The 18,212-nt window shown below is 39.4% G+C and overlaps 1 protein-coding gene across 1 annotated transcript in view; it reads right to left on the reverse strand.

Moving 5' to 3' along the window:
* The window catches only part of ARHGEF9 (Cdc42 guanine nucleotide exchange factor 9), a 916,750-nt gene that overhangs the window by 131,038 nt on the left and 767,500 nt on the right, over positions 1 to 18,212 (reverse strand). The window contains exon 10 of the mRNA XM_053699217.1: positions 6,619 to 6,748. Coding sequence (XP_053555192.1) covers positions 6,619 to 6,748 — 130 coding nt within the window. The remainder of the gene's footprint in view (positions 1 to 6,618; positions 6,749 to 18,212) is intronic.

The following is an 18,212-nucleotide window of genomic DNA, read 5'->3' on the forward strand; positions in this document are numbered from 1 at the left end:
GGCCAATCGGGGGTGTCAGAGGCGGCAGACCAGTTAATTGGTTAGAAATCCTTGTTTAATAGCGCTGTAATTTAATACATTCTAATCATTAAAAATATTAATCTAATAAAATATACCTACTTTGAGTAGAAAAAAAAAGCTTCTAAATATTGAAAAATGTAGTTTAAATTTATCATAAAACAAGGGGCAACGACCACCCATAAAAGTAGGCAGCACATTAGTACAATAAATTACCGTGCACCAGCCAATCTTGAACTAGCAGTGCACACTAATTTTGCATATTCATAATTCTTGATCTAATGAAACATTGCATGCGCAATTGTTAAAAATTGGAATAGCATGTGCACTAGTCAACAAAATGCACAGCAGCCATCTTTGTGATTTCTAACGATCGCATGAGCAACAACCTACATCTGCATCGGGCGATGGAGTGATGACACGCTGACACGCGCGCCGACAGACACATTAGAAATCTGTAGTGATCTGTGCATGTGAGCTGCCATGACTGTTCTACCCAGGTAGAACAACCTTATACGCCGTGCATAATGAGGAGACCGGAGGGTTTAGCAGCTAAAAGAATTTTATTAGTAAAATACAGGTAAACAAAAAAAATTGCTAATACATGTAATTTGCATATTATAAGTGCTTTATACAATATTGTTAAAGATTAGAGAACTTTTTTTGGGTTTACTATCCCTTTAAGGAGCAGCAGTCTTAAGACCCCTGCTTCTTAACTGCTGTTTCCGGCGAGCCTGAAGGCTGGCATGGAAACAGGAGTATCAGGGGCCATTCGGCCCTATTGTAGTAAAAAACACTTGTGTGTAAATTTTTCTAACTACAGTTTGTGTTATGGATTTCTTTTCACAACCCTTGAATTTTACCTTCTCAAATAATGCGCAAATAATAAAGCATCTGCTTTGAAGAGAAATAATCTACAACTGATTGTTCGGTACATCACAACGCTGTCTAAGAACCCATAACTATCATCACAGTTGCCAGTAACCATGTTTGAAAATAGAAAATTATGAAAGAGAATAAACACTCCAACTAAACACCACAAAATCAGGTCAGCAGTAAGAAGTGTTTACAATTTTAAAAACTTACATTTTTTTTTAGTTATTTTGGACAATTTAAAAGATAGGTATCAAATTATGTTTTCAAAGAGGTAATGAAGCTGTGTGAACCATGAGGTCTTATTGGAATGAGAAACACACAAATTACAAGCTTTGTAATATGCACAAAGTCACCCCCAACAGCCCAGTCTCTTTAATGATTCTTTAATGGAACATGGGGTCACATGCCATGATGGCATGATTAAGGACCGAGTGGCTGAAACGTTGCCTGATTTATGTCAGTGCTCATAAATGCTGTCTATAATGACCAGCAAATTAATATAATTGTATTAAAAGTACTTAAATTGTTATAGTTTAAAATAATAAAAATATGAAAAATGACTGCACAATAAGGTGTTTCACACTGGCTAAACATATACAAAGAGAGTGGAGTAGTGGGGACAAAAGATTGGTGGGATCAGAAGTGGTGTGTAACATTTTGGCCTGGTTAGTAGCTTAGGACTTGAAAAATTGAGCCAGAGAACAATTACAAGAGTTCATGCTATTCACATCAATTCAGTTGACACCAGCGTTAGAAATGAGAGGAAAATCAAACTGAGATCTCACAGGCAATCATATCCAGCACATAACCATAAATACAAAATCTCATGTATCTGGCAGTATCAAGTGAGACAACTACACAAATGTAGGAACGCTCTGTATAGTGAGTAGGGATAGGCGAATGTTTAGCAACATTCAAAAAATAAAACTAATTTTAACACATTTGATGTTTGTACAACATTCTAACATCTGTTTAATGTAACAGTATTTCTAATGCTATCTTTAAAAGAAATATTCTACTAATTTTTTTCTAATTCAAATCTATATATGTGTGTCTATTACGTATCAATTTACTAAATTCCCTACCACATGAACTATTGAACTTTTGAATAGTATTTGTTAAATCGAATGTTACATTCAAAATTTTGAATGTGGATATTCAATCCAATTATGAACATTCAAAAACGAAAGTAACATTTGAAAACTGGAAATAACAGTTGAATACCAAATTTTAATGGATTTTCATTCTTATCAACATTCGACTGTCCAAAACAAATGTCCACAGGACTATTCGTTCTACCAAGCGAATTGCACTTTGACCACATTTGTATATCCCTAAAAGTGAGAACTTCAAGTGGGGAACATTATTTATAGATATCAAACACAATCACATTGCATGATCATTAACAAGAGGGAGACAAGCTGTTGTGGAGGTTGTGAGTGCTTGACTTGCGGCTTTATTAGTCGATCAGGAAAAGGGTTTGTAGCAGCAGAGATTGGTGAGTTCATCCCCTGTAGCCCATAGAGGCAATTTTCAAAGTGAAGGGGAATTATACATTTCTAACTATACTTTCTTTGATTCTGTTTTCCTTTATAAACAGTGTAGTGAACTTAAAGGGACCATTCATCCTTGTCTTCCATTTACCGAAATGGGTTCTGATATTTATATTTTACGTAACTTCATTTTGAATTAACTTTATTTGGGACAATTGGATGGCTCCGACTAGAGCTGATGGGTTTTTGCTATTAGATTTTGGTATGTGATTATCTAATTGTATGGTTATTTTTTTTTTATTCTTTCCAATTGCCGTGCAAAATAAATAAGACTAATTGTTACCTTTATGCAGTTGTACCCCTTGATACTGCAAACGCACACACACACATATACATCTCAAATTTGCAGAAGACCACCTGGATGTTCCACAACATTTCTGGGAAAATGTGCTATAGACAGATAAGAAAAAAATGCACAATGCTAGGGGCTAAATAAAAAGAGAGAAGCGCTCAACCTGGGAACGAACAATAGCATAATAGCTTGTTCTATGGCTAGATACCACCCAAGAAGCAGCCTCTTTTTGCTCAACATGTGCCTTTCACAGAGAAGAACTCTCCTGTAGCATATCAGTCTGATCCTGACTTAACAGTACAGTCCAGCCCTGACTTAACAGTACAGTCCTGAACAAGAGAAATGGCAAAACCCTAGACATACGTTTCGGCCTAGTGTGGGCCTCATCAGTGAGGTGCAGCCATATGCCTCTATGCACACTGAGCAATGGGTCCACGTCTGGATTCCTGCATCACACTTAAGGAGACTACCCTAAGAGTCATAATTTGCATAAATAAAAAGAGAGAAGCGCTCAACCTGGGAACGAACAATAGCATAACAGCTTGTTCTATGGCTAGTTACCACCCAAGTAGCAGCCTCCTTTTTCTCAACATGTGCCTTTCTTGGGTGGCAAAGAGGCTGCTTCTTTCTTTCCGGACATGGAGAGTCTACGACGTCATTCCAATTACTAGTGGGATATTCATTCCTGGCCAGCAGGAGGAGGCAAAGAGCACCACAGCAAAGCTGTTAAGTGTCTCTTCCCTTACCCATAACCCCCAGTCATTTAGCCAAAGGGAAATGGAAAAAGACGATAACACAACGGTGTAGAGGTGCCAGAGGTTTAACAAAAAGGGTGGGGTCGTGGACTCTCCATGTCCGGAAAGAAAGAAATTTATCAGATAAGCATACATTTTGTTTTCTTTCCTAAGATATGGAGCGTAAACAACCTGGGCCGGCCTTTGGGCAAGAGAAGTAGAAGTGGCTTCTAACCCCTACGCTTTCCTGAGAAACAAACAAACAGGGCAGAAGACTGGCGAAAATCCTTAGTAGCCTGTAGATAGAATTTTAGAGCGCTCACAACGTCCAAGTTATGCAACAGGTTCCTTTGAGAAGAAAGATTAGGACAGAGAGAAGGAACAACAATTTCCTGATTAATATTTCTATCCTAAACCACCTTAGGGAGAAACCCCAATTTAGTACGAAGGACAGCCTTATCCGATTGAAAAATAAGGTAAAGTGAATCGCACTGCAGAGCCGAGAGTTCAGAAATTGTGCGAGAAGAAGAAATAGCAATAAGAAACAAAACTTTCCAAGATAACTTAATATCTACAGAATGCATATGCTCAAACGGAGCCTGCTGCAAAACTCTAAGAACTAGGTTAAAGCTCCAAGGAGGAGCAACAGCTTTAAACACAGGCCTGATTTTGACCAGGGCCTGACAAAAGGATTGAATATCTGGTACATCCACCAGACACTTATGTAAAAGAATAGATAATGCAGAGATCTGACCTTTCAGAGAACTGACTGACAACCCTTTCTCCAGACCATCCTGGAGAAAAGACAAAATTCAAGGAATCTTGACCCTGCTCCAATTAAAGTCCTTCGATTCACATCAATATAAGTATTTGAGCCATACCTTATGGTAAATTTTACGAGTTACAGGCTTGTGAGCCTGAATCATAGTATCAATAACTGAAAACCCAAGCTTAGCCAGAACTAAGTGTTTAATCTCCATGCAGTCAGCTTCAGAGAAACGAGATTTGGATGGAGGAAATGACTCTGAGTTAGAAGGTCCTTCCTAAGAGGTAACCTCCAGGGAGGAAAAGATGACATCTTCACTAAGTCTGCAAACCAGATCCTGCGAGGCCATGCAGGAGCTATTAGAATTACAGACGCTCTATCCTGCTTGATACGAGCAATCACTCGTGGAAGGAGCAAAAACAGAGGAAACAGATATGCTAGACCGAAGTACCAAGGAGCAGCCAGGGCATCTATCAGGACGGCCTGAAGATCTCTTGACCTTGAACTATACCTTGGAAGCTTGGGGTTCTGACGAGACGCCATCAGATACAATTCCGGCACCCCCCACTTAGGGTTAACCTGGAGAACACATCCGGATTAAGAGCCTACTCCCCCGGATTAAAAGTCTGTCTGCTCAGAAAATCCGCCTCCCAGTTGTTCGCTCCTAGAATGTGGATTGCAGATAGAAGACAATTGTGAGCTTTCGCCCACTGAATAATCTGAGTCACCTCCTTCATAGCCAAGGAACTCCGAGTTCCTCCCTGGTGGTTGATGTAAGTCACTGAGGTGATGTTGTCACACTGGAATCTGATAAACCGGGCTAAAGACAACTGAGGCCAGGCTACTAGAGCATTGAAGATCGCTCTCAACTCCAAGATATTTATCGGAAGAGAAGACTCCTCTCGAGTCCATAGGCCCTGAGCCTTTAACGAGTCCCAGACAGCTCCCCAGCCTAGCAGGATGGCATCCGTGGTCACAATCACCTAGGACAGTCTCCGGAAGCATGTTCCCTGAGACAGATGATACTGAGAATTCCACCATGAAAGATAGTCTACTGTCTAGATCTATCCTCTGAGACAGATTTGAATAGTCTCCGTTCCATTGTCTGAGCATGCATAATTGCAGAGCTCTCAAATGGAATCGAGCAAAGGGAACGATGTCCATGGAAGCAAACATCAGACCAATTACCTCCATGCATTGAGCTACTGACGGCCGGACAGTAGACTGAAGAGAGAGGCAGGAAGAGATCATTTTTGATTTTCTGACCCCTGACAGAAAAATCTTCATAGATAGGGAATCTATGATGGTCCCTTGAAAGAGGCAAAGAAAATGACTGGGGGTTATGGGTAAGGGAAGTGACACTTAGCAGCTTTGCTGTGGTGCTTTTTGCCTCCTCCTGCTGGCCAGGAGTGAATATCCCACTAGTAATTGGAATGACGTTGTGGACTCTCCATGTCTTAGGAAAGAAAAAGGGCACTGTGCACCAACACCTCATCCCAGCTGTGGAGCATGGTGTGGGGGGGGGGGGGAGCATCATGTTTTGCAGTTGCTTTGCTGAGTCAGGTCATGGACAACTTAGAATAATTGAGAGAAAAATCACTTCAAAAGTGTATCAAGATAAGAATGACAGGGCAGCAGTTTATGACCTCAACTTAATAGAAGTTGGGTGATGCAACTAAAAAATGGCTTAAAAAGAAGATTTATGTTTTGGAATGGCCTTAACCCAATTGAGATGCTGTGGCACAAACTGAAGGTCCGTGCAATCAAAATAACTCTGAAATATTGATGAACAGATTTGTAGGGAGGAATGGTCCAAAATTCATCATCAACACTGTGCAAGTCTTATAAGCAGCTAGATGATCTACAAGTTAATACATTGAAGTGTTCACTAACTTTTTCCGGCTTGCACTGTGAATAATCACTTAATGTCGTCAATACAAATTTGAGAAATATAACAGTTTGTGTGTTATAGACATAGACCATCTGGCTAAACTAATAATTGTGACTTAGATAAAGATCAGACATTGTTTGATCAATCAATGCAGAAATCCAGGTAATTCCAAAGGATTCACTAAATGGTTTGTGCAACTGTATACCCTGTGGAATTTTTATTAAATATAAATAACTATTGGGTCTTATATTACATGATGAGTTGCAGAGACCATCAAAAATACTTGTGCCTTTTTCCTGTCTTAATAAAACTGGTTAATTTGTATTTGATACATGTTAATTTTGTCTGCCATATTATATTGCACATTACTGAAGAATTACTGAAGAATTAGACAACCAAACAGTTTTCCTTTTTTTCTATTTTTAAATCCCACATTAAAAAAAAAATAATAATTTTAGACCATATAGTCAATGGCAAAATCATCTTACCTCCCAGTCAAGGACCGACGCTTGCCACTGAGCAATCTTGTCAATGTTTTCCAGTCTCCTCTTCCGCTCGTTGATTTGTTGAGTGACGTTCCGCATGACAGCGAGTGCAGCCGCCACATACCTGTAATCGCTGTAACAAAAAATAAATTCTTATGAGGACATGAATCTGAACAGCAGGACATGGTAGTAGTTATTGTACAGCTAAATACAGCAAAAACCCTTTATATACAGTCAATATTTACACACAGCAGGCATGAAAAAAATCTCTACTTGCTTCATATAAATTGTAAACTTTTAAACAGACAGTAAAGTCAAAATTAAACTTTCAGTCAAAGCAATCCATTTTCATTTCTCCAATTTACTGTTACCAGATTTGCTATTTTTTTGTTTTGTTTCCTTTGTAGGCTCAAGAGCAGCAATACATTACTGGGAGCTAGCTAAACACATTTGGTGAGAAACTGACAAGACGAATATATGTGCATCCCCCAATCAGCAGCAAAAAAAATATTAATAAATAAATATGTAAAAATACTATAATTTGGGTGCTGGCAGACAGCTGCCAGTATCTAAGATGGCTGCCACTTCTGGGAGGGTTAGAGAGCTGTTAGGAGGTATAAGGGGGATGGAAGGGTTGAAGAGGGATCCTTAAACTAAAGATTTAAAAAAAAAAAAAATTAAACCCCCCCACCCAAAAAACAAAACAAAAACAGCACTAAACTGCATAGTGGCAGACTGTCTCCTGGTCGCGAGGAGTGTGGGTGACGGGAGGAGAGAGCTGTTTGAGAGGGATCAGGTAAGAATCAGGGAAGTGGGAAATGTCAGTTGGGAAGGTAATACCTACATTACAATACTATTACCATTACCAGCTAACTAATTAGCCCCTTTACTGAAGGGCATTTCAGAAATGTGGTGTGCAGCTGCAATTAGCGACCTTCTAATTACCAAAAAGTAATGGCAAAGCCATAATGTCTGCTATTGAGGAACAAAAAGGATCTCAGAGAAACTTTACAACCATTTGTGCTATGATTGCACAAGGGGTATGTTAATAATTTCAGTGAGAAACCCAAAGTTTGTGAAAAAGTTAACAATTTATTTTTATACGATCACATTTGACGGTGAAAAGGTGGCATGAAATATAACAAAATGGCCTATATCAATACCTCGGGTTGTCTACTTTAAAAATTTATAGTTTTGACAGGTAAATAAAAAAATAAAAAAACAAGGGCTCTATTCCTATTTAAATTGAGTGATAGCAAAAGTGCTAAAAATTCTCAAGTACTTTGGGTCTTTCCCTGAAATTCCTGGTACTGAAGGCGTTAAAGGTTTGGATTTCTTGTATATGACATTGAGAAAGATGACAGCTTTGTTGCTTTCCCTTTCTAACCATTCTGTCCATAATAATTCCATAAACCATTAGTTCAGATACAAGACAAGGAAATACATTTTGTGGTTTTCACTAATAACAAATATATTTTATATTGACAAGCTCTCATTGGCTAATTTACATTAATTACATTCATTATGATTTGTTATTATAATTAATTTGCAATATGTCAATATTCTGCAGCACTGTACAATGGGCATGCAAGTAAAGTGATAAATGATGTCCCTATAAACAAGGATGCAATTATAGTGAACTGTGTGGGAGTGGGGCGAAATATTGGGTTTCTAGACATTCTACTTTCATTACGGACAGTATAATGTGCACTTTCACATCTGTAACACAAGTGCACTAGTCTAGATTACAGACTCAGGACAGAAACAATATAGCAACATAACCAGATTTTGTTAATATTGGCAAAAAAAAGAGGTTGATAAAAATACCTGACATACACAAATAAATGAACAATTTGACACTTTCTAATGTAACACAATAGAGCATTCTGACTCATTTGCAAAACCAGAGACCGTTATACAAGAGCCAACATCAACAGTTAGAATACTTTATAAAGCAGATGAACCTACAGGGGCTGGTGCTTACACTTCCCTCTTGCTCTCATTGCATTGTTATGTCTTTCCCCTCAATGCAACATTATCTCTCCACTAAACCTACTGCTATTCTGACACTATATCCCATTCCTCATTACCCTTATTTAATTATACCCCTCATACTTCTTCCATCTTCTCTAGTCATTCTTTCTTTTTCTCTAATCCATGTTTAGTTTTACTCTAAATTACCTCTCTCCTCTTTACTCTGACACTCCAAACCACTCCGCACTGATGAACCCCAACACTATGCAGCTATAAGAGAAATAATGATACCCAGTCAGCCCATACATGCATGTTTAGATATAGGTAGAAGCACAAATATCTACTTGTCTTTGGCAAGTAAAGCTGAGCACATTGGAGGATGTAATATATTGGGTACACTAGTGAACTGTCCTTAACTGGACAACCTCCGTGAAATATCTCCAGTGCTGTAAAATATATATTCATATACTTACTAACATAAAGGGTATGAGTCAAGTAGCAGTTATAAATCTTGTCCTCCAGTGACAGACCTGCACTTCACTAGATAATGCCCAATAGGCTTGACCGGCACGCTCTCAGTTTTAATCTAAACATTACTTATAGTTGACACATTGTAACACAATAACTCGTAGCACAGAGCCTGGAAAGAAGAATGTGCTGTCACTGCCACACGAATCTCCCAGTTCATCATATCAGTATCTATTACACACATCCTATCCTATTTTGGAAGAGTTCTCATATTAACTCATTGATCTTTTTTTGTAAGCAGACATAGAGCTGTCTGAGAAATCAAACAGTGGAGAGGGATATGTGCTGCGGTTTGTATAGGTCTCACCCAGTGCTGTCATATATTATTGTAACTCTTTCTCCTCCCAATGTACACATATCTTTTAAAGCAGTGCTCTCCCCAGGGCCAGACTACAAGTGGAGCGCTATTTAACGCTCCAGCTTAAGCGTTAACTCCACTAGAAGGAATCTTTTTGCGTGAGTCTGGTTTGCGCTCGTATTACGAGTTGAAAGTAAACAGTTCTCACTTGCGCGCTAACCTGACGCGTAAAAAGCCGAACTATTCCCCCATAGTAGTCAATGGAGCAATAAAAGTGGGGGGGAAAACATAACACCCTACTCGCACGCAAACCGATCACATATTTTCAAGTGCGCTAACCCAACATGAAAATATGAATATTTCACATTCCAATGTTATTCACACAGAAGAATAAGTTATATTTATTACAATATATATATATATATATATATATATAAATAAAATGGTATTTTGCACAAATATATATTTATACTTATATATATATAGGTATAGATATATATAGGAATATATATTTATAAATACATAGAACATTTTTCTGCTATGTGAAGAACATTGGAATGAGAATATTTACAGTAAATATCCAGTATAACACTTTATTAAATATGAATATTGCATAAATATGCTTTTACATGTTTTCATCTCCTTTACTGCAAAGGGCTCCGATGCACTTATACATATGTCTATATATGTGTACATATGTATTTATATATATGTCTGTAAATACATGTACATATAAATACATATGTACACATATAATTACATAATATATATATATATACTGTATATACATACATATGCATATTTAGACATGTATATGTATGCACCTCTATGTAAAAGCCCTTTGCCTGCCTTTTTGTTTTTCTAACACCTGAGACCTCATATCTTTGAGCCCTTATAACTTTTGCGTGCAATATTTTTTAAATAATTTATATTAGATGGTGTTATTATGAGAGCAACTGTACTATGCAATGTATTTTTGATGTGGTTTGTGGCACTTTTTTATTTTGTGAAACAGTTAACCAGAGCTCTGACGACGCACTAACCCGACGTTCATGTTCCTGAGCTCACCTTAGATTATTCTTTAACAAAGGGCACCAATAGAGTGAAGTAAAATTGATAAAATATGTAAATAGGAAAGTCGTTTCAAATTCTGTGCTCTACCCAAAGTGTAACTTTGACTTAATTGTCTGTTTAAATTGGACACATTAACTAAATTATGAAATCTGAACTATGACTTCCATTTCCCTTTAAAGGAGCACTGGTAAAAAATATTCAAAATGTTGTTTTTTTATTCATCTTGCTATACTTTGTATACATTATAGATTAATCCATTTGCTGCCTTGATCTCAATCAAGAAGGGCTCTTCTCACTAACACGTTTAGCTCACAGACCAACAAAATGCCTGGCTCCTGATATCATCATAAATATAAAAGTGCTGTTCCAGTCACGTAACTTTAACAGCAACAAATCACAATCAACTATTTTATCCTCCAAAAATAGATGTTCAATTCCTGAAATGAGACTTCTACCAAACAAACCTGCCAAAACAGGCTCTTTTTTTGTACTGCAAATAATCACTGTAGATGTACCTGTGGGCTTCTATTACTGTACATTGATTAGGGTCAAATGGACACTCTTTTGTTCTAATTTTCATCTTGTTTTAGTGTGAGTGTTCTTAAGTTCACACAAGAAAACACAGTATGGCAGCATTTTGTTCCAATCGTTTTTTAAAGCAATTTTTTAAATTCGTGAAACACCAAGAAAAACTGGCATATTGCAGGTTTTAAGGAAGTTTTTACAGACTTCTATGGAAGAAAAAAAATAATTAAATTTATTATCACTGCCTAAAGCGTTTTTTTGCAGTACAATGCAATTAATAATGTCATATAGTTTTGAATAACTTACTATAATTAACACATTTAATTCCCCAAACACCTTTGTAATAAATAAAATAAATTAAAAAAACTATTTTTCAAAATTAAAAACTTTTTAACAAACTATTCATTAAAGAAAAATATTTTAAGGACCTGGGTTAGTTTGCATTTAAAATGACTAAACAATTTTTCATGCTGTGAATTAAATGGATTTCCTGTATTTGGTATTTTACAAATCTCCAAATTTTATATATTCTTTTCTTAGGATAAAAATAGATTTTGGTTAATGGCAGGCAATTATAAGTATGCTTCAAAATAATTTTTAGACTTAAAGTGATGGTAAATCCTAGCGTTTGTGAAATGCTAGGATTTACCATTGGAACAAATAAAGGGGACTTTCAGTCATGAAGTATAAAATACTTCATGCTGAAAGTTCCTTTATTTGTTTAAAGCGTTTGCAGCACTGAGTTGTTTAGGCAGCCCATGGCAGAACACTATTTTGCTATGAGGTGACGTTTCCACCTCTTAGCCAATAGCCGTTCGGGCTATCTGGCTTGGCGCCAGCTGGAACGCACGGCTATTTGCTAAGAGGTGAAAACGTCACCTCACAGCAAATAACGTTCTAAAGTGGGCTGCCTGAGCAGCTCAGTGCCACGAATGCTTCAAACAAATAAAGGAACTTTTAGCATAAAGTATTTTATACTTTATGACTGAAAGTCCCGTTTATTTGTTCCACTGGCAAATCCAGATGATTGATGACGTGTGAAGAGAGGATTTCCAGGAGGGGGAAGCTGCTCTGGCTGTGAAAAGAAAAAAAGGTACGTTTTTAATCAAAACGGCTGATTTGTAAACTTTGATGAATGAAAGTGCTCCTGTTTTTAATAGAATTTAAAAAAAACAGGCTTTCATTCATCAAAGTTTACCTTAATTTTAAATACAATTCAAATTTGTCGAAAGATGAACAATTAGCTCTTCAACAACTAAAGGATAATAAGGAAATCATTATCAAGCCTGCCGATAAGGGCGGATGTATTGTAATATTAGATAAGGAACAGTATCAGATGGAGTGTTATAGGCAGTTAAATGACTCTAACACCTATACAAAACTAAGTTTCAATCCAATCATAAAATTTAGAGATAGATTGGATAAGTATCTCAAAGAAGGTTTAAAAAATGATATCTTAAACAAAAAGGAATGCTCTTTTATCAAAGTGAAGTTACCAAGGACACCCACATTCTATGTGTTACCAAAGATTCACAAGGACTTACATAATCAACCCGGTCGCCCCATTGTGTCGGGTGTTAATTCCCTTACCAGTAATCTTTCCTTTTATATTGATCAATTCCTACAAACGTATGTTAAAAATATGAAATCATAAAGGATACTATCAGCATTTCGAATGCTTTGGAACATATAAAAAGGGATGAACCTTGGTGCTAGTCACAAGCAATGTCTCCTTTTTATACCATAATAGACAAAGCTTTAGCTATTGCTTCAGTAAAAAGTATTCTAATGAAGGATGAAACCTTAGACCCAAAACAACTGGAATTTATTCTAGAGGGTATTAAATTTATCCTTGAGACCAATTATTTTTGGTTTGACAATAATTATTATCATTAAATAGGGGGTACAACGATGGGCACCAGATTTGCGCCCAGTTATGCCAATCTATATATGGCAGATTGGGAGAATAAATATATATATGAATCATCCTGGGCACAATATCTGGTGTCCTATCATCGCTATATAGATGACCTATTAATGAAATGGTCAGGTAGTGAAGCACAACTGTTTATGAAAGGCTCGGGCGGAATGATGTCCCCAGCCTCAGAGGCAGTGGACCAGTTAAGGAGCAGCAGTCTTAAGATCGCTGCTACTTAACTGCTGTTTCCGGCGAGCCTGAAGGCTCACGTGGGAACAGGGGCATCAGGGGCCTTTTGCCCTTGATAAATCGGCCCCAAAGTAAAGATCTATGGGAAATTATACAAAGACATTGGGGAATCCTCACTCCTGACTCCGGATTGTCTGGACTTTTAGGGGATGGCCCAAATATAATTTTTACGAAAGTTACGAATCTTAACTTTCAGCTTTCCAATAATTCCACTAAATTGGATAACAAAACTAGTAAAAACTGGCTTCTTCATTCTCAAATGGGATTTAGAAGGTGCCAATATTGCAATGCGTGCAAACAAATGAAACACCTACAATAACTAGTTATTTTTATTCTAGTGATGGTAAAAAAAAGTTTTGATATAAATCAGTTCATTACATGCAATAGCAAAATTTTTATTTATTTACTACGCTGCTATTTATTTATATAGGACACACATCAAGATTGTTAAAAACTAGACTTAACAAACATATAAATAATATTGAGAAAGGTTTTCTCAATCATTCCGTTTCTGCTCATTTCAATCTTAAACATAAATGCTGTGAAACTACAGTTTTAGGTATCCGTAAAGTGGAGCCCAATTGGAGAGGGGTGACATACAAAACACTTTGGGCCATATGCAGATGAAATGGATCCATGTAATGGATAGTTTCATACCCAACAGTCTAAATAAGGACTTTGAAGTCCATCATTATTTATGAGATTTTTAGGAGATTCCTCAATTGGTGGTTTTTATACAATATTTATCATAAAGGCATAGGGTATATGAGTTACTTGCATCTATATACTCAATATGAATGGTTTTATAAGTGTTAATATGGCATTATTATTTATTAATTCATGAAATGTTAAGTTTGTAATATATCCAATTGTGTAGGTATACTGTCTAAATATTGGTCTATTTTAGATGTATTTCAATTGTTTGGAATTTGCCTTTAACAAATGTTTCCATATACTATATGTGACAGACCCTTCTGTCAGGACTGAAGGAGTTAACTGTGTTTAGCTTTAAGAAACTATTTTCTAAACACAAGTTGCTGGCTCCAACCATAATTTAGTTAGTGATAAGAATTCCATTGTTTGATCACCCTCAGAGAGAAAACGACTAAGTGATAAGAAGAGCCAAGAGTGTCTTGTGGTTGAAGTGTTTAAGTAATATAATTCTATTGTATCATGTAAAAGGGCGCTTTTCCCTCCATGTAATGTACAACAGTCTTTCAACCCCCATCTGGGGGGGGGGGGGGGGGGGGGGTCAGACCTGCATAAATACTAGGCATAGCCTTTAATAAATGACATTCTGTTTTAAACCTGAAAACTGGCTGGGTTGTGAATTGCTGATTCCCTATGCAGGACATTGTTCCCTGGTGTTAACCCTTGGTATCCTGTTGGTACCGTTACAATTGGTGGCAAGCGACGGAATGAACCTTATCGCCCAGAAGAGCAACTACACAAGCCAGTAACCTCAGGAAGAGGGGGATTACTACAATACTGACTAAGATGGAAGGAGTACCAGGGACCAAAGTGAATGGAGATGGATTATTCTAAGCTAAAGAGACAAACATTAAAGGAACTGCTAGAAGCCAGGGGAAAGATAGGCAGCAGCAAACCCAAGGCTATATTAATTGCTGAGCTGATGGAGGGAGACAGAGCTCGCAGCGCTACGCCTCCAGCAGCCATGGAGGAGACCCTATACCAGAGGGAAATGAGGACCAGGCTGGAATTTTTACCCCAACCTGTACCACGGGATATGCTATCCGTGGTAATGGCAGATGTGCAGGAGTACGTGATGGCACACAGTCCGCGGAATGCATCCTCCCGAGCAGAATCCATTTTGGACGCACTCAGCAACCCAGTAAGACCCAAAATCCCATACCATGCATTTAAAATGTTTTGTGAGGAGAAGGATGAGATCGATGGGTATTTACAGGATTTTGAGAGACTGTGCGAGTTACATGATTTGGAGCAGTCCGTATGGGTGCCGGTGCTAGCAGGCAAGCTAGCCGGTAGGGCAGCGGAAGCGTATCGCGCTGTACCCAGGGAGGACAGCAAGGATTACGCTAAAGTGAAGAGAGCGATCTTGGAAAGATATGCCATTACCTCAGAGGCATACCGGCGCAAGTTTAGAGGCCTGCGCAAGCCAGAAAGAGATTCACATGCAGAGTGGGCCCACAAGCTGGATCAAGCATGTCAAGGGTGGATACAGGCCAGCCAAGCTACCACCATGGAAGAATTGCGACAACTGATGCTCTTGGAGCAATTCTTTAACGGCTTGTCCCCAGAAGCCCAAGAATGGGTGAGAGATCGAAAACCCCTCACCTTAACCGAAGCAGCCAGATTAGCAGACCAGCATTTTGATGCCAGGAGGCACCATGGACTACAGCCGAACAACCCCACAGCGGCACCTTTTCGCCCAGCCCCAGGGAATCCACCACCCCCTTCACGATACAACGGACGGGCGAATATACAATGCCACACCTGCAAGCAGTGGGGACATATGGCACGTGAGTGCACCCAAAATCGGAGCAGACAAGCTTGGAACCAGGTCAGACAGAACCTGGCCCCAAGGGCGGCTGCTCACCATTACCAAACGGAGCCAGCCGCTCATGAGGTGTTGAGCACCCAAGCCGAGGAACCCCTGGGAATACTGCATGAGGTGATGTCGGTCCGGGCCACCGATAACCGGCAACATCACCACCAGCTGGTGACCGTAGAGGGGAAGGAGGTCCAGGGACTTCGGGATTCGGGAGCTACTTTAACCCTGATAGCTCCCCATTTGGTGCCGGATACAGCACACACTGGCGGATCCGTGGCAGTACGAGGGGCAGGGGGAGCGGTATACCGATTGCCCACTGCTAGAGTGGAGTACAGACCCCCAGTCACCCCAGCAGCTGCCAGTTATCAGCCCCCGGTGCACCGCTATACCACACGGTCTCCGGCCACGAACTACCCTCAGAGTGCCCGGTTCAATTCGCGGGGCTACTCACAACCTATTCGGTGCTTTGGATGTAAGCAACTAGGGCACAAAAGACCAGAGTGTCCCCTAAGCGCAGCGAATCAAGCACAGTCCTGGAGAAGACCCACCGGCGGAATCCCACATAATCCTGAATGCTGGGGCAGCCTACATGAAGCAGACCCCGTGCAAGCTGCCCACCGGAATAACCGGCAACGGGTTAAAGTGAATGGGAAGGAGGTCAGTGGTCTACGGGATACTGGTGCTACCATGACCTTGCTTCAAGAGAACTTGGTGTCTGAGAAACAGCACACTGGAGACACTGTGGCTGTGAGGGTAGCAGGGGGCACTGTGTTCCGCCTACCTGTTGCCAGGGTACATTTGGATTGGGGAGTGGGCGCTAGACCTGTGAATGTGGGGGTCAAGAAGGACTTACCTGCTGATGTTCTCCTTGGAAATGACTTGGCCCCCCTTGTTTCTGCCTACGCTCCTATGGGTCCCGCTGATGTTAACCCTGTGACTACCCGTGCCCAGATCCGTGCAGCAGAGACTGACCCACCTGCTGCTAAGCCCCAGGACGCTGAGCTCAGTAAATCTCTATCCGCTATTGATATGTGGAGGTCCCGTTACAATGCGCTGATAAAGGAGAAGAGGAGCGCAGAGGAAAAAGCACGTTTAGAACGTGAATCTCTGCTAGACAAGCTGCACCGACAGACTGCAGAAAACACCAGCTTGAGAGTGGGACATAAAACATTAAAGACAAACTTAGCGACACTTGAGGAGAAGCTGACGCTGGCTCATAGTGAGGTGCAGCACCTACCACCTCCTAGTCCGGTCATCCCCAGGTTGACCCGCAAAAGGGTCAAGCCGGGTCTGCCGGAGTGTTCCACAAGGGGGGAGCTATGTGACAGACCCTTCTGTCAGGACTGAAGGAGTTAACTGTGTTTAGCTTTAAGAAACTATTTTCTAAACACAAGTTGCTGGCTCCAACCATAATTTAGTTAGTGATAAGAATTCCATTGTTTGATCACCCTCAGAGAGAAAACGCCTAAGTGATAAGAAGAGCCAAGAGTGTCTTGAGGTTGAAGTGTTTAAGTAATATAATTCTATTGTATCATGTAAAAGGGCGCTTTTCCCTCCATGTAATGTACAACAGTCTTTCAACCCCCATCTGGGGGGGGGGGGGTCAGACCTGCATAAATACTAGGCATAGCCTTTAATAAATGACATTCTGTTTTAAACCTGAAAACTGGCTGGGTTGTGAATTGCTGATTCCCTATGCAGGACATTGTTCCCTGGTGTTAACCCTTGGTATCCTGTTGGTACCGTTACACTATATATTATGTATCAAAACTCTAATGTGCGGTCCAGAATGCCAATCTGGATCTGTATATACTCAAAAAAATCATGGTGGATAATTCTCCATGAACTTCCGGTTCGTTTGCAACATGCTGTATAAAGGACGAATTTGACATGTGCACTACATTCTTTGACAAAGCTGCAAGTTGGTCAGCAAAACGTACGTTGGAACTTTCTCACACCATTACCTCAAAACATGCCAGTATCTCTCAGGGCGGAGTATCACCTAGCCAGTTTAGGATAGCAGTTGGTAAGCGGTTGAGTTTCTGCTCTCCATCCGCATTTATCCGGTGGTCTGGTGTACTCTGGACATTAAATATTGACTGTTTTCCTATTGTATCCATTTGTACGACTGTTAACACTTAGCATTCGTGACGTATTTTAGCATTTTAATAAATATATTTTTTTAACTGATTACGCTGTGGGATACTGTTTGCCAACCAGTATAAAGTAGGTGTTGCGCATCATACATAGCTTGTATTAGCTCCAACAAATGTGAGTAAGCATTCGTCCTATCACTTAACCTGACACAGTGGGTTTTCAGTGTTACACTATTTTGATGATCCAGTCTACAGTACAACTGATTCTCTCAGAGAAAAAAAGCTAATAATCAGTAGAAAAGTTGTTAGTTGATAAACATAATGTAAATGCTAAGCAACAAGACAAAATAATTTAGATAAAAACCTACAGTCTCCTAGACACTGTGTAACAGCACAGTATCT

This window comes from Bombina bombina, chromosome 1, assembly GCF_027579735.1.
Source record: "Bombina bombina isolate aBomBom1 chromosome 1, aBomBom1.pri, whole genome shotgun sequence".
Taxonomy (NCBI): Eukaryota; Metazoa; Chordata; class Amphibia; order Anura; family Bombinatoridae; genus Bombina; species Bombina bombina.